This window comes from Cherax quadricarinatus, chromosome 43, assembly GCF_038502225.1.
Source record: "Cherax quadricarinatus isolate ZL_2023a chromosome 43, ASM3850222v1, whole genome shotgun sequence".
NCBI classification, from domain to species: Eukaryota; Metazoa; Arthropoda; class Malacostraca; order Decapoda; family Parastacidae; genus Cherax; species Cherax quadricarinatus.
Genome location: NC_091334.1, coordinates 11143927 through 11168632, shown reverse-complemented (window position 1 = coordinate 11168632; position 24706 = coordinate 11143927). Strand labels below are relative to the sequence as shown.

Sequence of the window (24706 nt, the reverse complement as noted above, 5' to 3'; positions counted from 1 at the left end):
AATCTTCACTTATTTCTATATCCGACAACTTCAACCAGAATAGTGGCTTCTGTAACATAGCTGAACCACTTGCCAAGAAACTTCTTCGTCGCTATCCCACATAAGAACACTGTAGAAGGTCTGCTCATAAACTTGTATAATCTCCTTTCCAAGCTACCCAAGTTTTTAGACTCTATAACCCCACTCGGTACATCATCAGATGCAACATTCTTCACCTGACCTCAGCATTCTGAACCGGACTATAAATACTCGCGTTCCTTCCACCCCAGGTAGTTCTGTTTGTGACTTAAAAAAAGCCCACTGTGTGGGCGAAACGCAGTCAATAAAGGATCACATTATACTGCATTTGTGTTTATATTTCCATTGTGTCGGTATTTTATACCATTTATTTCCATCGTAGCCAGATAACTTGTACAAGTGATGCCAAGAATAACATTTTCTCTAATCTAACATAAGAGAAAATGTGTTACTGGGGGTAACTGTAGAAAATTATTCCTTTCGTATGTATGTAAGTAAGTTTATTCAGGTATACACAAATACAGTTACATACATTATCATACATAACAACATATGTGTAGAGAACCTAGGATAACCCAAAAAAGTCAGAGTGACTTATTTCCATTGCCTTCACTCAGAGCATCATTTCTTTTCAAAATGATGTTACATGAGAATGGGAGTGTTCTTCTTTATTTATTCTACCGTATCAATGTAGAGACAACCTGTACACAATGTAACTTGTACACAAACCAGACGTGTACACTTTGTTTACAAAACTTACCTTCGCCTGGTTTGTTTACATAACTCTGCGCCTGTACTCTCTCATGCACTCGTTCTTTCTCTCTCTCATTTATTCGTTTTATCTCATTTACTTACTCCTGACCCTACATTAAGACTTCAAATATTTTAAGGTAAGTAATGAGTGAACTGTATATACATTTTATCGCTCTGGGATGCTTAAATATCATGGAATATATGTGTGGGTGGGTTGGCCTGGTATGGTAGCCCGGCTGACTACCATACATACCACACTTGATTTTTTACAATAAATACAACTCATCTCACCCTATATTTAGACTATAAATATTTTAAGGTAAGTAATGAGTGCACTATGTGTGTATTGTACTTTTTATTGTTTTTTGATGCCTGGTTCTATTGCTAACTCCCCTCAAGGAAGGTTCCTTGATGTTGGTGAGGGGCTCTTGATTTAGGGAATTGGATCTGTGCTCCAGTTCCCCGAATTAAGCCTGAATGCCTTCCACATCCCCCCCCCAGGCGCTGTATAATCCTCCGGGTTTAGCGCTTCCCCCTTGATTATAATAATAATAATAATAATCTATTGCTAACTTAATATATGTTAGTGTAAACTTGTTATCTAGTGTTTGTATGCATTTGTAAGTGGAAAAAAAGGGTGTTCCACTTTACGGCGGTTTCCGCTTTACGGCGGTAGCCTGGAACCTAACCAGCCGTATAAGTGGGGCCTTCCTGTATATGAGTTTTTTAAATGTTACAAGTAATAAATTTACACCAGAAACAATTAAAAAATCACAAGGTAAAATTCATGATGAATAAGAAAACTTTCAGATTTACTAATTTTATATGACAATTTTTGCAATGAGGATGATAGTTGCTGTTTAACCCTTTGAGGGTCGACAGGCCCTCTCCGAGACTCGTTCTCAGGGTCAGCCAAATTTTAAAAAAAAAAAATTATTTTTTCTTATGAAAAGATAAGAGAATCTTTTCCCGATCATAATGACACTAAAAATATGAAATTTAATGGAAAACTTACGGAATTATGCTCTTGCGAAGTTAGCGGTCTCGGCGATGTTTACGGATCGGCGATTTTGCCCACTTTGAGCCCCATTTTCGGCCAGTTCCACTGTACTAGTTGACAAAAAACATGAATATTTCGCTAGAACTCCATTTTTTCTATTGAATGAGTGCAAGAAACCACCCATTTACCAATTTCAACTATCCAGTACAGTGGTCAGAATTTAGCAATTTTGCCAATTTCACACAAATTTCAAAAGATGCCAATTTCCGAATAGGGTCCAGAACAAACAAGAAATACATTCCTGGCACTAAAATGACATTTCCTCTGTTCATTAGTCACGTCTCAAGGCCCCTCTTACTTTCTTTTGCTTTCCACTTTGAATTTTTATTCTCAAAAAAAAATAGAAGATTTACTGTTATGCAGACTACTGCATTAGTGTAAAAAATGGTATGAATCATATTGGCGCACTTGCAAAAGAATATTAGACTCACCAGTTGACGTGTATTGGACGCTTGGCATGATTTGTTTACTTTTGAACTTTGGTAAAGCTCGAACATTTCTGCTACTTTGAGCTCAATTGTAAAACCAGTCAAAATAATCTCAATTTCTATGATATGCCTTCCATTCTATAAAATGAGACCAAGAAAACTAGAATACAACAATAAATACCATACGAAAATACAGTGCAAAGTCGCTGTTTTATTCCAAAAAAACAAAGTTTTTTTTTCTCATGCACTGTGTGCAGGATTTTTTTTATACCATGCACACTGACCACATAGACCCATTCTTTCATATGGAGGCCTACCAGCTTTCTCCCACTAGATTTGAGGGCGCTAGAATTTAGGCGTACTAGTACGTCAAAAACCCTGGTTCGTAAGCCGTACTAGTACATCCGAAACCCTCAAAGGGTTAATGGGTATTGTTAAACTGAAGATTGTGTTCACTGCCTTTAAGGATTTGGAGAATTGAACAGTGTTTCCTTAATAATTTGAGTTTTATATTTTTTTAATGAGAGGTTTTATGAAAAAGAAAGAGGAAGGTAAGGTATGTATGTGAAAAGTGAAGGTTGAGTGAATAATTGTTTAATATATATTTTTTAGTTAGATTGGTGCAGTTGTTTTAGAAAGTACCAGTGCTTTCTCAAAATCTTTAGCATTCGCTTGTATTGTAATTAATGGACCTCTTGCTATGTATTGTGCACCTGTCAGTGTGTTGTGTCTTGTTAAATGTTTTGTTACCACTCATTATGCTTTACAATTTCTTGCAGCGAATATGGAAAATAACGCCATTCAGCATGATAATATGAGAGCAGAGAACAAAAGATCATCAACTGAAGCAGATGGTAAACAATTTAAGAAGTTAACTACTACAGAAAATAAAGAGAAAGTAATTGTAATTGACGGAGGGGATAGTGATGAGAGTGGTGAAGAAAGTAGCCAGCTTAATTCCTCTCAAATATCAAGTACAAGGTAATTTTTCTGAGGATGGTGATCAGTGCCTGTAATATATGCATGCTGTAATGTTGGATAGACCACTGGTACACATTTTAGTTCAAAACATAATTAGTATTGTATGCAAGGTTTTTTTTTTTTATACTGCTTTTATATGTAAGAGAACAATTTACAAGAATGGTTATACTGTACATTTGAGAAAAATCTGATTGTACGAGATTAGGCTATTTTATAATTTAATTTTTTTTACCACAGCCGTTTTGTACAAAGATAAATTGTACGTAAATTAACATGAGGAAAATACAGACGTTATATCCCTCTCCATTTTTTCCTCTACTTCATGTTTACTGTGGACACTAATATTTTGTGTGTTCTTGCCTGATCATATGCAGCACCTTTCACCTACATGTCAGCCTAAGGGGTAGGTAAAGAATTTAAATATTAAAACAAAATCTTAGGCTTTGTCGCTTGATGGTGGTGTAACAGTATATTATGAATATCTTTCATGAAGTTTACCTTCAAGCATCCAAGAAAACAAGATGCTATTAATCACTGATTACCAAGGAAAGGAGAATGTGTATTAAATTGAAAAAAAAAATATGTAAATAGATGTTTTAGAAACATAAATAGTTAACAGAGTTAAAGATCATAAGCATCACAAGCTTCTGAAGTAAATGTCATTGTTATTTACATGTACAGGAATAGGATTGCTCAGAATATCGTGTCTTCACTGACCAGTTTGTCATGTAATTTCTTGAATATTCCATTGGTAGCATTTACTGTCTCTTGAATCCCAGTCCAGCAATCTGCCACTCTGAAAAAATACTTTATAGTACAGTAATTACTCATTTGAGTTTGTGAGTGTTAAAAGGCCTTGCCTTTAATTTTCAATAGTATCGTGATTAAAAGCTATTATACTTATTTTTTAAAGCCATCATACTTATTTTCACTTCCACTTTTCTATTGTTCAGCTCATTACACTTATTTATCACTCTTACACTGAAGTATTGTTTCATTACCTTCAACTCGAGTGTTAATCTCTATGCTTTCCTTTGTACTCTCAAGATTCACTTTGTTTTGTTAGGTGCAAGTTCACACCATCATTGCATTCTTAATGATGCGTCATGTGTAAGAGGTAAATTATTATTATATTTATGGAAAGCACTACCCACAGGAGTCACAACACCTGGAGAAAGGGGGGTAATTAGGTTTGATCCTAGAAAGATGAGGGGTAACTCCAGTTCCTTGAATCAAAAGCCTCTACCAGCATCAAAGAACTCTCCTTGAAGGACAGGGAATAAGAGTTGGTGTGTTTTGAATGTCACTCCTGTGTTTGCAGACTTAGTATGCAGTGTTAATAATAATATAATTAGACTAAACGCTAAACCCAGAAAAACGTTATACAACTGTAAAGGGGGTATCTCTCAGCCCTCTGAGAGACTTTAGCCCTCTCCCCCTTCACTGGAGAATTTCCTTCACAGATGTTATGCTGTCTTTAAGCTGCTCAAGAGAAGTTTGTAGTAATGTTTGTGATTATTTACCCTACCCTATGTGGTACTCTGATTTTGGCCTCCTTTTGCTGTTTCTCAGCTTCATGACTTTGCCTGTATTCTGGTTACACTCCAGCAACCATTTATATGAACATTCCAAAAAACTATCCAGGTCTTCCAACCTACTTTTATCCTCTTCACTGGGTATTCTCATTATTTTAACATTATCTGCAAACAAGGATACTACTTGTAGTTGATACCTGTAATTAGTAGAAAATCTGTTATTGCTTAGTTGGGTCTTTTTTAGAATTTGTATATAGGAAGCAACCTAAATGCTCAGTGTATAGGTTTTGCTAATTACAGTATGTTTTCACATTTGCAGTACTGATGGGTCTTCATTTGATTGCCATGAAGAATCGATGTTGTTGGGGATTGATGATGATGACAATATTACTTCAACTCAACAAGGTAAGTTGGATTTTCAGGAATATTTCCAGGATCATGCTCAGGAAGCCCTTTAAATCCCAAACACCACTTGTCTCCACTTATTCCATTATAATCATAAAATTATTTCTACAATGTACATAGTTTTTACTAAAATTGGATGAAGTCTTATTATACAGTGGACCCCCAGTTTTCAGCCAGTGTGGAAATTATACAATTCGGATTTCAAGCACTTTTTTCAGTGAAATTTACCCCAGCTTTCATACATCCACTCATTAATCGTTGGTACCAGACCCATGCGCCTGGTCCACTCGTACATTTGTGACTCATTCTTGGGCACATTAAATGTTTTATTTTAGATTATTATAGACATTTTCATTAATCCATCTATGATATTTTCTTCAATATTATACAGTACTATAAGAAACACATTACATAGCATATAAACATGCCTTTGTTACTCGTTCACTAAGAGTGACTCTCTAGTTTTAACGCCATAGTAATACTAATAGTACGTAATAATAATCACTCTTGGGCACATTAAATGTCTTATTTTACGTTAATATAGGCATTTTCATTAATCCATATATTTTCTTAAAAATTATATAAGAAACACGTTACATAGCATATAAACATGCAATATTTATATGCTATCAAGGGGTGGGGTCAGGTGGAGGGGAAACATTACACTTTCTCTGGTCCAGCTTCAGAGAAAACATGTATGAATCTGCATTGGCCCAGTAACAGCCCTTAATAGTACATAAGGCTTTTGTTTACAATTCTCAACATGAATTATTCATTACTTTTCCCTTTGTTTATGATGGCATCTAAAGGTAGTCGTTAGAAATGATTAAACTCAGTGAATGTGGTATGTTGATGGTAATAATATGGCTGTAGGCCGCAGTATACGTAGCCAGTAGGTACACGCCTGGGATGTAGTCCGTCTGGGACTACAAATAAATACAACTCGCCAACAAGAGTCTTCAGTGAAGGTATGTAATGTTCATTTATCATTAAAATTAGTCATTTATATTTCTCATTATTTTTGTATGTAAAACTAGTTATTTTCTATAAAATGTATTTTTCTTTTAATATTTTTGGGTGTCTGAAACAGATTAATTGGATTTGCATTATTTCTCATGGGAAATATTACTTCAGTTTTTGGCCAACCTTCTGAAACGGATTAATTACGAAAACCAGGGGTCTACTGTGCTGGTTATACTACATGTGTATTCCTGCTGGATGCCTAAGCTCTCTTATTCCTACCCTCCTTATATCCATCCCCAGATATAATATATGGTATATGCCCTTATTATCAGTATTTTGTATTCTTACTAAGTGATCAAACTATTTCATCAACTCTTCTATGTAAGTGTACTTTTTGTAAAACATGTCCACTTTAGTCTTTATTTTCCACATTTGCAACTTTGTTCCTTCTGTTTTGTAATTTGCCTCATCCAAGTTTACTTGCACATCAGTGTTCACCTTTGATTAACTTTTCAACATCTTTCCAAGTCTTCTTTCATAATTAACCCACACTAATTTTATCTTTATATGACTCTGATTGGTCATGGACAATTAATGCTGTCTGGAAATTTATTTCCAATTTGAGTGTGTTATGAATGGTTCCAGTCATGGTACTGTGGCTTTCCACTATAACAGGTGGTTAACAGTATTTCTGTTGTAGAGCCTTGGTTTCCTCCAGCAAGGGTAATAGTCATATAGCATCAGGTTTTCATTGCCCATCAATGAGTTTTGAATTATTATTATTATTATATTGAGGGTAAACCAGTATATCTGTAGGGTGTCAAATATTACCTAGGGAAATGGGTGACAATTGGATTCAATCCAAGGAAAGAACAGGTCAGATTCCTTGCATCAAGAGTTATCCAGTATCAAGGAACTTTCCCAGAGGGATGCGAGGTTTTAAGTCTGGTCAAAGCTTATTTGAGGGTCTCATATGTAGATGTAGTGCACTCTGCTCACACACTGAAGTCTGGGAATTGATCCCTGGTACGGGTGGAAGCCTTAGGACGTGTTTCGTTAAGTAACCTGCTGTCCCTGTTTTCTTCTCAGTAAAGTATGTACCTGGGTGTTAGTCAACTGGTGTGGGTTGCATCCTGGGACAAAACTGACGTAATTTGCCCGAAATGCTCTGTATAACAAGGGGGCTCTCTGTATAGTAGTATGTCACTATTGTCAGCTGGGCCTGTGTACCTTGTACATGTACTTGTAGAAATAAGGATTATTATTATTCACATTTGTATATATAGTAATAGAGGCAGCCTCCCAGTTAATATTATGCTTCTTAATATACTGTAAAACTACTGATCTGTCTTGTTCATATCTTCCCTCAAAGTTCCTTGATGCTGGCCAAAGGCTTATGATACAAGGAGTTGATTTCCTTCCCTTCCTTGAATCAAACCTAAATGCTTCCCATTCAAGTGATGAAATTTCAACTCATTTCATATACAGCAGGTACTTCAAGGGTGGTTTGTTTTTCATATCCACTTGTTAAACAGTTACCAATGCCTGTTTTATTGGGGTAAAGTTTTGGTATGGGTGAAGATTAAATTTTTCATACTCTTGCACATGAATTTGTGATTAAGAAATTAGTATTTTTGTATTAACTGCCAGGGGAAAGCTTTAATATTGTCATATTAGGTAGTTGGGTATACAGCAGGGCCCCGCTTTACGGCGTTTCACTTTACGGCATTCCGCTAATACGGTCATTTCAAATTATGACCAAAACTCACTATACGGCTCCCCCCCACCTGACTTTCTAATACGGTCACCGCGCCCCACCCTGTTTGTTTACATTCTTCGTGAGCTCAGTAAGCACTAAGTCTCTCCATTTTGTCTGGAAACTCCAAAATTTCAAATGTTTTTAAAAGTTATTTCATGTTTTATATATACTCTGATAATTATACTTATGTATACCTGTACTTAAATAAACTTACATACTGTGCTGGCATGCAGGTACACATTAAAATCAGTAAGAGTGTCTTATGTCTCCAGATGTCATATTAGTAATGATAATAATAATCGTCGAGTCTCATTTAAATGTCGTATATTACGTTAAATACACATTTTCATTAATCCATCTATGATATTTTTTTCAAAATTATATAATAAACACGATACATAACATAAAAAGATGATAAATACACCCCACAATAGAATAAATAAACATAAATATGAGATGTGGTAGCAGACGACTTGCACAAGTGACTCCATATTAGAAATAATAATAATAATCACCGAGTCTCATTAAATGTTGTATATTGCGTTAATATACACATTTTCATTAATCCATCCATGATATTTTTTTCAAAATTATATAATAAACACGATACATAACATAAAAAGATGATACATACACCCCACAATAGAATAAATAAACATAAATATGAGATGTGGTAGCCAGATAACTTGTACAAGTGATGCCAAGAATAACATTTTCTCTAATCTAACATAAGAGAAAATGTGTTACTGGGGGTAACTGTAGAAAATTATTCCTTTCGTATGTATGTAAGTAAGTTTATTCAGGTATACACAAATACAGTTACATACATTATCATACATAACAACATATGTGTAGAGAACCTAGGATAACCCAAAAAAGTCAGAGTGACTTATTTCCATTGCCTTCACTCAGAGCATCATTTCTTCTCAAAATGATGTTACATGAGAATGGGAGTGTTCTTCTTTATTTATTCTACCGTATCAATGTAGAGACAACCTGTACACAATGTAACTTGTACACAAACCAGACGTGTACACTTTGTTTACAAAACTTACCTTCGCCTGGTTTGTTTACATAACTCTGCGCCTGTACTCTCTCATGCACTCATTCTTTCTCTCTCTCATTTATTCGTTTTATCTCATTTACTTACTCCTGACCCTACATTAAGACTACAAATATTTTAAGGTAAGTAATGAGTGAACTGTATATACATTTTATCGCTCTGGGATGCTTAAATGTAATAGAATATTATGTGTAGGTGGGTTGGCCTGGTATGGTAGCCCGGCTGACTACCATACATACCGCACTTGATTTTTTACAATAAATACTACTCATCTCGCCCTATATTTTAAGGTAAGTAATGAGTGAACTGTATATACATTTTATCGCTCTGGGATGCTTAAATATCATAGAATTGTATGTGTGGGTGGGGTGGCCTGGTATGGTAGCCTGGCTGACTACCATACATACCACACTTGATTTCTTACAATAAATACTACTTGTCTCACCCTAGATTAAGACTATAAATATTTTAAGGTAAGTAATGAGTGCACTATGTGTGTATTGTACTTTTTTATTGTTTTTTGATGCCTGGTTCTATTGCTAACTTAATATATGTTAGTGTAAACTTGTTATCTAGTGTTTGTATGCATTTGTAAGTGGAAAAAAAGGGTGTTCCACTTTACGGCGGTAGCCTGGAACCTAACCAGCCGTATAAGTGGGGCCCTACTGTATATGAGAACTTAACATAAGACTGCTGGAAGTGGTCTAGTTCAACAAAAATTACAAAGATCTTGCAATAAAGAAAGAGTGAATTGAAAAATATTTTAGAAAGGACATATAAAAAGGGAGAGTGGTAAGGAAAATAATGTGCAAACATAAAAATTACTAATCTACAGCCCATACAGCACAATGCCACCCTGGATATTCAATCTGGAGGATCTTTTCCCCATCCCGTCATCCTTTGTGGAGTACCTTCCCTGACAACCCATGTGATTATGGACTGGCAAGTCCTGAGAACTGACCTCTCAGCTTGTGATTGAAATGGCTTGGGTTTGAACTCCTCCTATGGATGAAAACACAAAAGTGTGAGCCTTTATTATAACAACTTAATTTCAAGGGAAGCTTTATAAAATTACATTACAAAAACCACAGAAACTATTACTTATATAAGCTGTCCTACGAGGTAGAGTGAGATGGGAACCTGGGTTATGTGACTTGTGCTTCTGCATGGGTTGGGTCACATGCTTACAAGTGACATAGAATTTAGGCAAAAGATTTTTTGCAACATGAATGCACCCTGGTTTTGCTCTGTAGTATCAGGTCTTGAAGAAGGCAGCTTCCATACACTTATTCCTGGAAGCCACCACCACCAAGGATCATGTAACTATAGAGCAAAATGGGTTCATTCATGCTAGTAAAACCTGTTGTCCAGATACTCTGCCACCTGCCAGCATGTGACATCACACAGTAGCACAAGTCAAATAACTCAAGTCCTCACCTCATTCTCCATCTAGCCAAATGACCAGCTTGTTACCTTGCCTATGCAGCAGAACAAGTCATTTAAGTCAGGTCATTACCTTACTCCTTGCCTGACCAAATGGGAGCTCACCTGTGCATTAGCACAAATCCATAAGCCAGGTCCTCACCTGACCAGATAGCCTATATAAGTAGTGTGTGTTTTCTGTAAAGCTTCCCTTGAAGTGAAACATCGTTATATTAAAGGCCTTGCACTATTTTCTCTCTTCATCCAATTGCCAGCTTGCAGTCTTTAATCCTTTGTCTAATGGACAAGGCCACCAATGCTGGCCCAGTGCAAGGCTTGGCTTATTTCTGCTACTCTGATAAAGATATGATTTCCTTCTTCCATCAGTTCCATGGATGTGCTTCGTATTATTATGATTATAATCAAAACTAGGCACTAAGCCCAGCAGGGTCATACAGCGCTGTGTGCTTTGTAAATTTTGCTTGAGACAAGTGTAGTCAAGTGGGAAGCTGAACATTCAACAGCTTGATGGTAGGTGGCAAATGCCTCTTGATAAAGTGATGGGTGTCAGACTATCAAGCACGAGTCCCATCAGGGCTGCATGTCAGGGTGTGTAGCTGCAGCTTCAAGGTATAAATTTTGCAAGGCTTAAACATCATTTATTATCTTCATCAAATACATTGATTTCTTGTCATTTTCTTTTGTTGTAATTTTGTGCACATGTGGTAGACTCAGACCTGTGTATTGCAAGTTGTTCAAGAAACATTTTATTTTGACTTAGTTTTCTTCTAGTATCAAATTAACTATTTACCTGAAATATCCAACTAGTCAATCAAAAATTTGAAGGAAACAAGTTCTCTCTTTTTAGTTCGGTTACAGGAACTATCACTAATTAATAACATGTTATATACAGTGGACCCCCGCTTTACGATCAGCTCCCAATGCGACCAATTATGTAAGTGCATGTTTGGGGGTCTGAAATGGACTAATCTAATTCACAATATTCCTTATGGGACCAAATTCGTTCAGTTCTGGCACCTGAACATACTTCTGGAATGAAATAATATCGTAAACCGGGGGTCCACTGTATATTGAAGTCCTGTATAATATTTTATATTTTAGGGTAGACTGATTTTCATATTTAAAAGTTAATAGTTAGGAAAATGATGGCCCCTTTTATATTTCTGCAGTTTTTCAACCAGCTTGTAAAATTGTTATAATTCAAGTTTTAATTTCATTACAGTTGATATTCATAGTAAAGTGTTGCAGTTCATCACCAGTGATCCAGATCTACACCATAAAGTTTTGCTTTATGAACCTATCTTTATAAAGGAATTGCAAGAATCCTTAAAGGTCAATGGTATTAAATGTAGCATGAAGATCCTGTTGAACCTATTGGATGACCAGGTAAGTATTAATTTTTAAACTTTGTATAGTGGGATCACTGTGAAAATCTTGCTGTGGAGTTTTATCTTTTATAAAAACATATAGCTTTTCTTACAGGACCCCTGAATTATATTGAGGGGCTCATGAGTTAAGTGCTCATCCCTAATAATAATTATTATAATATATAATTTTCTTGTATGATTATAGAGCTTTCAAAAAAATAATATTAACTTTCTATGGTGCTGAAGCTAACTGAGCAATATCTAGTTATGTATTTTATTATTATTATTTTTTTTTATTATCACACTGGCCGATTCCCACCAAGGCAGGGTGGCCCGAAAAAGAAAAACTTTCACCATCATTCACTCCATCACTGTCTTGCCAGAAGGGTGCTTTACACTACAGTTTTTAAACTGCAACATTAACACCCCTCCTTCAGAGTGCAGGCACTGTACTTCCCATCTCCAGGACTCAAGTCCGGCCTGCCGGTTTCCCTGAACCCCTTCATAAATGTTACTTTGCTCACACTCCAACAGCACGTCAAGTATTAAAAACCATTTGTCTCCATTCACTCCTATCAAACACGCTCACGCATACCTGCTGGAAGTCCAAGCCCCTCGCACACAAAACCTCCTTTACCCCCTCTCTCCAACCTTTCCTAGGCCGACCCCTACCCCGCCTTCCTTCCACTACAGACTGATACACTCTTGAAGTCATTCTGTTTCGCTCCATTCTCTCTACATGTCCGAACCACCTCAACAACCCTTCCTCAGCCCTCTGGACAACAGTTTTGGTAATCCCGCACCTCCTCCTAACTTCCAAACTACGAATTCTCTGCGTTATATTCACACCACACATTGCCCTCAGACATGACATCTCCACTGCCTCCAGCCTTCTCCTCGCTGCAACATTCATCACCCATGCTTCACACCCATATAAGAGCGTTGGTAAAACTATACTCTCATACATTCCCCTCTTTGCCTCCAAGGACAAAGTTCTTTGTCTCCACAGACTCCTAAGTGCACCACTCACTCTTTTTCCCTCATCAATTCTATGATTCACCTCATCTTTCATAGACCCATCCGCTGACACGTCCACTCCCAAATATCTGAATACATTCACCTCCTCCATACACTCTCCCTCCAATCTGATATTCAATCTTTCATCACCTAATCTTTTTGTTATCCTCATAACCTTACTCTTTCCTGTATTCACCTTTAATTTTCTTCTTTTGCACACCCTACCAAATTCATCCACCAATCTCTGCAACTTCTCTTCAGAATCTCCCAAGAGCACAGTGTCATCAGCAAAGAGCAGCTGTGACAACTCCCACTTTGTGTGTGATTCTTTATCTTTTAATTCCACGCCTCTTGTCAAGACCCTCGCATTTACTTCTCTTACAACCCCATCTATAAATATATTAAACAACCACGGTGACATCACACATCCTTGTCTAAGGCCTACTTTTACTGGGAAATAATTTCCCTCTTTCCTACATACTCTAACTTGAGCCTCACTATCCTCGTAAAAACTCTTCACTGCTTTCAGTAACCTACCTCCTACACCATACACTTGCAACATCTGCCACATTGCCCCCCTATCCACCCTGTCATACGCCTTTTCCAAATCCATAAATGCCACAAAGACCTCTTTAGCCTTATCTAAATACTGTTCACTTATATGTTTCACTGTAAACACCTGATCCACACACCCCCTACCTTTCCTAAAGCCTCCTTGTTCATCTGCTATCCTATTCTCCGTCTTACTCTTAATTCTTTCAATAATAACTCTACCATACACTTTACCAGGTATACTCAGCAGACTTATCCCCCTATAATTTTTGCACTCTCTTTTATCCCCTTTGCCTTTATACAAAGGAACTATGCATGCTCTCTGCCAATCCCTAGGTACCTTACCCTCTTCCATACATTCATTAAATAATTGCACCAACCACTCCAAAACTATATCCCCACCTGCTTTTAACATTTCTATCTTTATCCCATCAATCCCGGCTGCCTTACCCCCTTTCATTTTACCTACTGCCTCACGAACTTCCCCCACACTCACAACTGGCTCTTCCTCACTCCTACAAGATGTTATTCCTCCTTGCCCTATACACGAAATCACAGCTTCCCTATCTTCATCAACATTTAACAGTTCCTCAAAATATTCCCTCCATCTTCCCAATACCTCTAACTCTCCATTTAATAACTCTCCTCTCCTATTTTTAACTGACAAATCCATTTGTTCTCTAGGCTTTCTTAACTTGTTAATCTCACTCCAAAACTTTTTCTTATTTTCAACAAAATTTGTTGATAACATCTCACCCACTCTCTCATTTGCTCTCTTTTTACATTGCTTCACCACTCTCTTAACCTCTCTCTTTTTCTCCATATACTCTTCCCTCCTTGCATCACTTCTACTTTGTAAAAACTTCTCATATGCTAACTTTTTCTCCCTTACTACTCTCTTTACATCATCATTCCACCAATCGCTCCTCTTCCCTCCTGTAACCACAAACTTCTGCTGAACACTCTAACACTACATTTTTAAACCTACCCCATACCTCTTCGACCCCATTGCCTATGCTCTCATTAGCCCATCTATCCTCCAATAGCTGTTTATATCTTACCCTAACTGCCTCCTCTTTTAGTTTATAAACCTTCACCTCTCTCTTCCCTGATGCTTCTATTCTCCTTGTATCCCATCTACCTTTTACTCTCAGTGTAGCTACAACTAGAAAGTGATCTGATATATCTGTGGCCCCTCTATAAACATGTACATCCTGAAGTCTACTCAACAGTCTTTTATCTACCAATACATAATCCAACAAACTACTGTCATTTCGCCCTACATCATATCTTGTATACTTATCCTCTTTTTCTTAAAATATGTATTACCTATAACTAAACCCCTTTCTATACAAAGTTCCAAAGGGCTCCCATTATCATTTACACCTGGCACCCCAAACTTACCTACCACACCCTCTCTAAAAGTTTCTCCTACTTTAGCATTCAGGTCCCCTACCACAATTACTCTCTCACTTGGTTCAAAGGCTCCTATACATTCACTTAACATCTCCCAAAATCTCTCTCTCTCCTCTGCATTCCTCTCTTCTCCAGGTTATGTATGATTACCTGAAATCATATAGCACACACTATATATATTATATGGATTTTGAAAAGGCATATGATAGAGGGGTGGATAGGGAAGTAATATGGCAGCTGTTGTAAGTGCATGGAATAGGTAGTAAGTTATTGAATGCTGTAAAGAGTTTTTGAGGTAAGGGTGTGTAAGAGAGAGGGAGATTATTTTCCAGTAAAAGTAGGCCTTAGACAGGGATATGTAATGTTATCATGGTTGCTTAACATATAGATGGGGTTGTAAGCAAAGTAAATGCTAAGGTGTTGGGGAAAGGGGTGGGATTAAATTATGGGGAATCAAATACAAAATGTGAGTTGACAGTTTTTGCTGATACTTTTGGGAGATTCAGAAGGAAACAAAGTTGTAAATATTAGTGGAGGAGTTTAGGAGGGCTTTGTAAACGAAGAAAGTTGAAAGTGAACATACCTGTGCTTGTCAATATAGATGGGTTGTAAAAGAAGTGAATGCTAATGTGCAGGAGACTACACCTAAAATATAAGTTATCTTACATGAAGTAGCTGTCATAATTCCTTGCCAGTGATGCACTACTTTTTGGGAAACTGAAGAGAAACGGCAAAGGTTGGGAAAGAGTTTGAGAGGGCCTATGAAAGAAATTAACAGTGAACATAGAGAGGAGTGATTAGAGCAACAGATCTAATCAGTGAATGATTAGATATCAAACTGGAGAAAGTATGGATGTGAATATAATTAGATGAGAGCAAGTGTATTTACAGACAAGTCTGAAAGATTAGATTAACTGTAGCATAGATTGGGGAAGGGGGGTGTAAATGGAGCGTTGAAGCATCTGTGGAAAAAAAAAAAAGTACATCTGTTGAGGCAACAAGGGGAACACACCAGAGAACAGTGTTATCAAAACTTTCTATTCTCAGAATTCTTTAATGGGAGGTTTCTTGATACTGGTGAGGGGGATCTTGATCCAAGGAATTGAACTTGTCAACCTCCTCCCTCCCTTACTTGGATTGAACCTGATTGCCTCCCATTCCCTAGGTGCAAGATGATCCCTATGGGTTTAGCAATCTCCCCCCCCCTCCCCAATATAATCATAATTCTCTGCAGACACTGCTCTTGAACATGAGAATTCCTTTGCCTCTAGCTGCCTCACTACACTCTTTGAAATCTATGCTACCTTGGTGGGAATCAGCCAGTGTGTTAATAAAGTGTTGGTGCCACTATCCTCTGGTAAATTAATTTTGGCCTTCTTGGATAAACTTTTCACAGCTATTTCAACACACCACTGACCTTTTTCTTTTTCTCACACCTATCCTGTTTCACCTCATTTTCATAGACCCATCCACTTCATATGCATTCCAAATTGATATTCAACCTATTATTGCATTATCCCTCTTCTCCTTTCTCTTTTAATTTCAAACGTTTCCGTGCTCTCCCAAATTCGTCCACCAATATCAGGTTTTCCCCACAAAAAAGAATTTGTGACAACTCTTTTGTATGAAAGTCCACCAGTGCCCAAACATTTATGAAGCTTCTTTCTTTCAGTGCATAACCTTCCGTACACAACACCAACGGACAAGACGACGTGGAAACTGGAAATCTAAAAAATCTCGTAAAAATAATTAAAAATTTTTAAGGTAATAAAATTTGTATGCTGTGGTTTTTAACATTTTAATTCCTTTGATACTTCATTTTCTGAAAGCCAAACTTGATGAAGGTAAATAAATATATGTTCTTGGCCATAACAGACATGATTGCAGTGAAGACCTATATTTGTACAAAGTTTAAAATATTTGTATATGGACAGCACACTGCCCTGTTGTTCATTTTATTTGAAAATATGTATTATGCCAGTTAAAATAAATATCCTATTGTTTTAGTTTAATAACTGATTATTTCAGGCATGTTTGTAGTGTAGTACTTCAGTTTTGTGCCATGTCACAAGGTGTGAATAGAGTTGCGATGCTGTATGCAGAGGTTATTTGTTTTATCTAAGCGCATACCTGTATTTCTATAGACATCTGTTTCACTGCTTTATACCTGGTCACATTTACCACTCCTATATCATGTCAAGGTCCTGTCAATGCTGAATGTGAGAGTACCTCTGGGTGTTGTTTACTTCACTCCTGGTACTTTTGCATACTCTTTGGCCTTATATTTATAGAACAGAATTAAAAGTGAAGGCATTCTTGAAGTAGGCAATTCCTCACTGCCCACAGGTAGACCTTGATTAGTACTTCTTTCTTGCTTTATAAACTATGGAGAGATTCAGGATTACCTTGTTTAATAAGATAAGTTATCATCTCAAGGGGAGTTATACCCTTCCTTTTCTTGATATTGCATTCAACAGTACTAGAGAGAGAAATAAAAACAATTTCATCTATATCTTTTTCCACCACTGTAAAATCCAAAGAGTATTAATCAGGTTCTAGCTGCAAGTATTGAGAATCTGCAGTGAATGCCTTCACAAGCCTAAAGTTTCCTTCGTATATACCCTAAATGTACAACTGAAGAGATGCTGGAAAATAACGTGTGGAGAAGTGAACAGCAAAATGGTATAAAATACCGACATGTTATTAGGTATCTTTATTTTGAAACATTTCGCCTACACAGTACGCTTCTTCAGTCAAGTACAGAAAAGTTCATATAAGCAGAAGAGATGTGAAGACAATGTAATCAGTCCATCACCCTTGAAGTTTTGAGGTGGTCAGTCCCTCAGTCTGGAGAAGAGTAGTGCTCCATAGTCTGAAACAATATGGAGCTGAAGTGACAGGATGGTATCTTGGTACAGAACAGAAAACAACTTGGACTTCTAGTGAGAATGGCTGGATTTGAGAGGGACATGACCTCCCAACGACTACATTCTTACCTCTATTAGTGGCCTACATCTCGTCTCCTGGCGGTATATATTGCTTCAGACTGACCACCTCAAAACTTCAAGGGTGATGGACTGATTACATCAGCTTCATACCTCTTCTGCTTATATTAACTTTTCTGTACTCGAATAAAGATTACCTAACTGTTGTATATGTGTCTTACCTAACAACGCATGGAGAAACATATTATGTACCTACAGGTGCCATCGAAGTGTCTTCCAGCAGTCATGGTAGTCACTATCAAGATTATATGGGATTTCATAAAGCCTCAACACCATATACCAGACCCAAGAATGTAAGAGTGGACAGAATTTTATATGGTGATTATGACCAGGTATACACTGGCAAGACAGCCAGAAGTCCACAGGCATACTTTTAGAACAGAACACGAATAAATGCCTGTTACATAGTATTATAACTCATATTCACACCTCATGGCACAGGACAAAACTGAATATACTTAGAATGTGACAAATTGAAACAATACCTGGAATTTCTTATTAAAGTAATTTTGTCAGGTCTCACATGGGCCAATAGGCCTCCTGCAGTGTGCCTTTCACACTCGAGTAATTTTACTTACACATGAACAAGTTATCATATCCTATGGACTATTAAGCCATTGTCTGTATCTACAAAAACTTAATGTTTGGTGAAACATTGTACAAGTAAAGGTCTTCACTGTAATCTTGGCAAACTTTATCATCATTGTTACAATGACAACACTTCAAAAATGTATGTCTCATTTCCTGAAGAGTCCCCCAAAAGAATTGCAGCCAGGTGTCAAACCCCACATGGGAGGTAACAGGTTTGATCCAAGGAATAGAGCAGCTCCAGTTCCTTGCATCAAGACGCCCTGCCTAAAGATATACTGACCTCTGAAAGAAAATATTAAATGACAGGCAAATTATTATCATAACTAAGCACTAAACCCACAAGGGAAAAAGCACCTACTTGGTAATATGTGTCTCCATGTCCAATCTAGGAGAGAAGAATATGAAACATTGAAAATTTTCAGAGCTATAAATTCCAGAATAAAAAAATAAATACTGGGGAACAAAAATATTTCCTATAAAAAATTATTAATCTGGTTAATTATTACAATCAGAACTGTGACAAAAATCTGGTTAATAATTTTTACCATGAAAGATGTTTCCTACCATATAGGGTCTCACTCAATATCTTTGTTGGCAAATGTGCAGACAAAAATTCAAATGACCCACTGCACAAATATTCTTACCTATCCTTCACTGTGCATCCCCAAAATTCAAATTTGACTAACTGGTTTTCTCAATTTGTTCTAATTCCTTAGTGCTGCATTATAATCCATAAATAAATTTACTGATTGAAGACCAGTACTACAAATGTTATAGAAATAGCCTTGAATCATGTGGGTTTAGTACGTAGTTCTGACTAATAATAATAAACAGCTAACCATAAAAATTATCTTCAAGAATATCTCGGTACTTAACTATAATGAGAGTTCTCTTAGTAAACACTATGACATCAATGTGTTCCTAGTCACTTAATTATTCGTATGGAAACCTGGTTAAAAGGATAATATATTATCAAAAAAGTGCTAAACCATATGGGAAAAGGATACTACAGACACTTATATGGGTATGTAGATATATTTCACTGAGATGAAATATATTAACTCAATATGTTTACTAAGTATACCAGGAAAAGTGTATGGTAGGGTTATAATTGAAAGAATTAGAGATAAGACAGAATGTAGGATTGCAGATGAGCAAGGAGGTTTCAGAGTGGGTAGGGGATGTGTAGATTAAGTGTTTACATTGAAGCATATATGTGAACAGTATTTAGATAAAGGTAGGTAAGTTTTTATTGCATTTATGGATTTAGAAAAGGCATATGATAGAGGAGCAATGTGGCAGATGTTGCAAGTATATGGAATAGGTGGTAAGTTACTAAATGCTGTAAAGAGCTTTTATGAGGATAGTGAGGCTCAGGTTAGTGTATGTAGAAGAGAGAGAGAATACTTCCCAGTAAAAGTAGGTCTTAGACAGGGATGTGTAATGTCACCATGGTTGTTTAATATATTTATAGATGGGGTTGTAAAGGAAGTAAATGCTAGGGTGTTCGGGAGAGGGGGATAATTAAATTCAAAATGGGAATTGACACAGTTACTTTTTGCTGATGATACTGTGCTTATGGGAGATTCTAAAGAAAAATTGCAAAGGTTAGTGGATGAGTTTGGGAATGTGTAGAAAGTTGAAAGTGAACATAGAAAAGAGTAAGGTGATGAGGGTATCAAATGATTTAGATAAAGAAAAATTGGAGAGGAGGAGTATGGAAGAAGTGAATGTTTTCAGATACTGGGGAATTGATGTGTCGGCGGATGGATTTATGAAGGATGAGGTTAATCATAGAATTGATGAGGGAAAAAAGGTGAGTGGTGCGTTGAGGTATATGTGGAGTCAAAACACGTTATCTATGGAGGCAAAGAAGGGAATGTATGAAAGTATAGTAGTACCAACACTCTTATATGGGTGTGAAGCTTGGGTGGTAAATGCAGCAGCGAGGAGACGGTTGGAGGCAGTGGAGATGTCCTGTTTAAGGGCAATGTGTGGTGTAAATATTATGCAGAAAATTCGGAGTGTGGAGTTAATAAAAGTATTAGTCAGAGGACAGAAGAGGGGTTGTTGAGGTGGTTTGGTCATTTAGAGAGAATGGATCAAAGTAGAATGACATGGAAAGCATATAAATCTATAGGGGAAGGAAGGAGGGGTAGGGGTCGTCCTCGAAAGGGTTGGAGAGGGGGTAAAGGAGGTTTTGTGGGCAAGGGGCTTGGACTTCCAGCAAGCATGCGAGAGCGTGTTAGATAGGAGTGAATGGAGACGAATGGTACTTGGGACCTGGCGATCTGTTGGAGTGTGAGCAGGGTAATATTTAGTGAAGGGATTCAGGGAAACCGTTTATTTTCATATAGTCGGACTTGAGTCCTGGAAATGGGAAGTACAATGCCTGCACTTTAAAAGAGGGGTTTGGGATATTGGCAGTTTGGAGGGATATGTTGTGTATCTTTATATGTGTATGCTTCTAAACTGTTGTATTCTGAGCACCTCTGCAAAAACAGTGATAATGTGCGAGTGTGGTGAAAGTGTTGAATGATGATGAAAGTATTTTCTTTCTTTTTTGGGTCACCCTGCCTCGGTGGGAGACGGCCGACTTGTTGAAAAAAATGTGCCAAAGATATACAGTGGACCCCCGGTTAATGATATTTTTTCACTCCAGAAGTATGTTCAGGTGCCAGTACTGACCGAATTTTTTCCCATAAGAAATATTGTGAAGTAGATTAGTCCATTTCAGACCCCCAAACATACACATACAAACGCACTTACATAAATACACTTACATAATTGGTCGCATTCGGAGGTAATCGTTATGCGGGGGTCCACTGTACTTTGGAAAGGATTTCAATATTCTGCTCCACAAAAGGATGGGGTAAAAAACTTTAACAGGGAAATGTACTCAGTGGATCCAAGAGTACCTTAGGGGAGAGAGCAGTGATTGTCAGAATGGGGGAAAGAGTAACTAGCAAGGATTGTTATTAAGACCAGTACTGGGACCAAGTCAGCAGTATCCCTTTATCTTAATGATATAAAACATGAGGATAAGGAAATGGATCTGGACAAATTATAATTGGTTACTTAACTTTAATCCTAGTACAGATGCTCACTTATATTCACCTTTACAATGGTGTCGTAAAACTTTTTTTGTATTGTACAGTATAATATATTTATTGATATGATAAACCTTTATTTAAAATAATGGTATTTAGTTATAATAGTTACTTTTGTCGTATTTGACTTAGGATATTTTCTGTTTATGAAGGGCTCATTGGAATTTGACCCCATCGTAAATTGAGAAGGGACGCAGAATGCCTAATACAGTGGACCCCCGCATAACGATTACCTCCGAATGCGACCAATTATGTAAGTGTATTTATGTAAGTGCGTTTGTACGTGTATGTTTGGGGGTCTGAAATGGACTAATCTACTTCACAATATTCCTTATGGGAATAAATTCGGTCAGTACTGGCACCTGAACATACTTATGGAGTGAAAAAATATCGTTAACCGGGGGTCCACTGTATACTGCAAGAAGCTTACCTCTGCATCCAATGCTCAACTGGCAAATCTAAAAGTAGCCTTCAGGAATCTCAACAGTCATTCAGAGTACTTTATACAATATATGTCAGGTCCGTCTTGGAGTATAGAACCCACACCTGACAAAAATGTTGAGAAAGTGTAGAGGTATGCTATGAGCACAGGCTAATAGAACAATCAGAGGACAGATAACATATAAAATGGTCAGAGGAATTGACAGGGTAGAAATGAAATATTTCAAGAGTGGTAGGGACTTGGAATGATAGTGGTGGAGCAGACTCCATACATAGTTTTAAGAGAAGGTACAATAAGGCCAGGAGTGTCAGCAGTTGACACTATCCCTGTAACTATAAATGAGTCCAGACTCAAAGCCTAAGAACATCAATTTCTAAACCCAGCCTAACAAAATTGCTGACCGCTGATATACTAAGTGTTTGTCTTGTTTGCCATTTTTCTATCAGACCCCTTCATTTGTGAAGCATCCCTCTGTGCTCCAAGAATGGAGGAATTCACTATTGCTGGCAACTCGCTATGCCACCTTATTACTAGGGCAACCATAAAGACAGCAATTAAACGAACAAAGATGACAGTTCCTTCTTTAACATAACTTGGTAGAAGATGGCCACTGAAGTAATAATAATGCATGGAGACAAGTAGTTGTTAATGAATGTATGGCCATTAGACTCAACAAAGAAATGAGACCAGGGAACCTGGAAGCTGAAGTTACTGGTGAGGCCAAGAGCCACAGTTACAACTAAGCGTGTACAGTGGTACCCCAAGTTTCGTACAGCTCCCAACTCGAACAATTATGTAAGTGTATTTTTGGGGTCTGAAATGGACTAATTTAATTGCATTATTCGTTTGGTAACAGCACTCAAACACCATTCTGCAGAGTGTAAAATGAAAACCTGTAATTGTTTTATATGATGGTAGGATTGGTGGTGTCTTTTGTCTCATAAACATGCAAGATTTCAGATATGTCTTGCTACTTCTACTTACACTTAGGTCACACTACACACGCATATATATATACACAACCCTCTGGATTTTCTTACTAGTTCTTGTTTATTTCCTCTTATCTCCATGGGGAAGTGGAACAGAATTCTTCCTCCATAAGCTATGCATGTCATAAGAGGTGACTAATATGCTGGGAGCTAGGGGCTAGTAACCCCTTCTCCTGCATATATTACTAAATATAAAAGGAGAAACTTTCGTTTTTCTTTTTGGGCCACCCCACCTCGGTGGAATACAGCCAGTGTGTTGAAAGGTGTATATATATATACAGCCTCTTCTCACTTAATGACGGAGTTTCGTTGGTAAGCGAGGAGCATACTCACCTTAGCACCATTTCTGGTATACAGTGGTACTCCGAGTTTCAAACGGCTACCAACTCGATTATGTAAGTGTATTTTTGGGGGTCTGAAACAGACTAATCTAATTTACATTATTCCTTATGGGAACAAATTCATTCAGTAACGGCACTTGAGCAGCCTTCTGGAACATAGAAAGTTCAAAACTCTGGGTACCACTGTATTTTTAAATGTTTATACAGTAGTATATTGTAATAATCAGAATACAGAGGAAATCAGCTCTAACACATTATTTAGGTATGAATACTGGTCAAAAAGCCTGTCATAAGTCCGAGTTGTCAGTAAATGAGTACTTTGCTAAGTGAGGAGAGGCTGTATATATACATTATTTGCCATGTGGAACAGAATTCTTCCTCTGTAAGCCATGCATGTCATAAGAAGCGACTAACATGCCAGGAGCAAGAAGCTGGTAACCCTTTCTCCTGTATACAGTGGACCCCCGCATAGCGACTAATCCGTGCAAGAGGGCTCATTGTTATGCGAAATGATCGGTATGCGAATGAATTTTCCCCATAAGAAACAATGGAAATCAAATTAATCAGTGCAAGACACCCAAAAGTATGAAAAAAAAAATTTTGCCACATGAAATATACATTTTCCTACACACAAAGAGAAGGATACATGCACAATAGTAGAGTAGTACATGCACAATATATATTGTGCATGTACTACTCTACTAAATGAAGAATAAATGACACTTACCTTTATTGAAGATGCAGCAATGACTGATGAGACACTGTGTCCTGGGAGTGCCTTTTCCTCCTGAGTACTGTAGGTCCTGTTTGGCATTTTCTTCCAGAACAGGCCTTATCACACTGTGTATGCCACTACGATTCTTAAATCTCTCAAACCAACCTTTGCTGGCTTTAAATTCACCAATATGAGCACTAGTTCCAGGCATTTTTCCCTGTTCACCTGGGTGTTAGTCGACTGGTGTGGGTTGCATCCTGGGAGACAAGATTAAGGACCCCAATGGAAATAAGTTACAGTCTTCGATGACACTGACTTTTTTGGGTTATCCTGGGTGGCAAATCCTCTGGGGTTAATTGTTTCTTGGTATTCTCAATAAGCCACACCAACAACGGTGCTACAGCAGCAGCTGACAGTGCTACAGCAGCAGCAGACGATGCTACAGCAGCAGCAGACGATGCTACAGCAGCAGCAGACGATGCTACAGCAGCAGCTGACAGTGCTACAGCAGCAGCAGACGATGCTACAGCAGCAGCAGCTGACGGTGGTACAACAGCAGCTGACGGTGCTACAGCAGCAGCAGATGGTACTGCAGCAGCTGACAGTGGTACAACAGCAGCAGCAGCTGTACCACCAATAGTAGCGATGGTTGATTGGGGTTTATTATACAACCTGGCCAGCTCGGAGACACGCACTCCACTTTCATACTTATCAATGATCTTTTTCTTCATCTCTATAGTAATTCTCACCCTT

The 24706-nt window shown here is 37.6% G+C and overlaps 1 protein-coding gene across 2 annotated transcripts in view; it reads left to right on the top strand.

Moving 5' to 3' along the window:
• The window catches only part of LOC128694257 (serine-rich adhesin for platelets), a 109262-nt gene extending 92714 nt beyond the window's left edge, over positions 1–16548 (top strand). For both annotated transcript variants that reach the window (XM_070093571.1, XM_053784281.2), the window contains exons 13-16: positions 3039–3240; positions 5095–5180; positions 11631–11794; positions 16433–16548. In XM_070093571.1, coding sequence (XP_069949672.1) covers positions 3039–3240; positions 5095–5180; positions 11631–11794; positions 16433–16513 — 533 coding nt within the window. In that variant the 3' untranslated portion in view covers positions 16514–16548. The remainder of the gene's footprint in view (positions 1–3038; positions 3241–5094; positions 5181–11630; positions 11795–16432) is intronic.
• The last annotated feature ends 8158 nt before the right edge of the window (positions 16549–24706 follow it).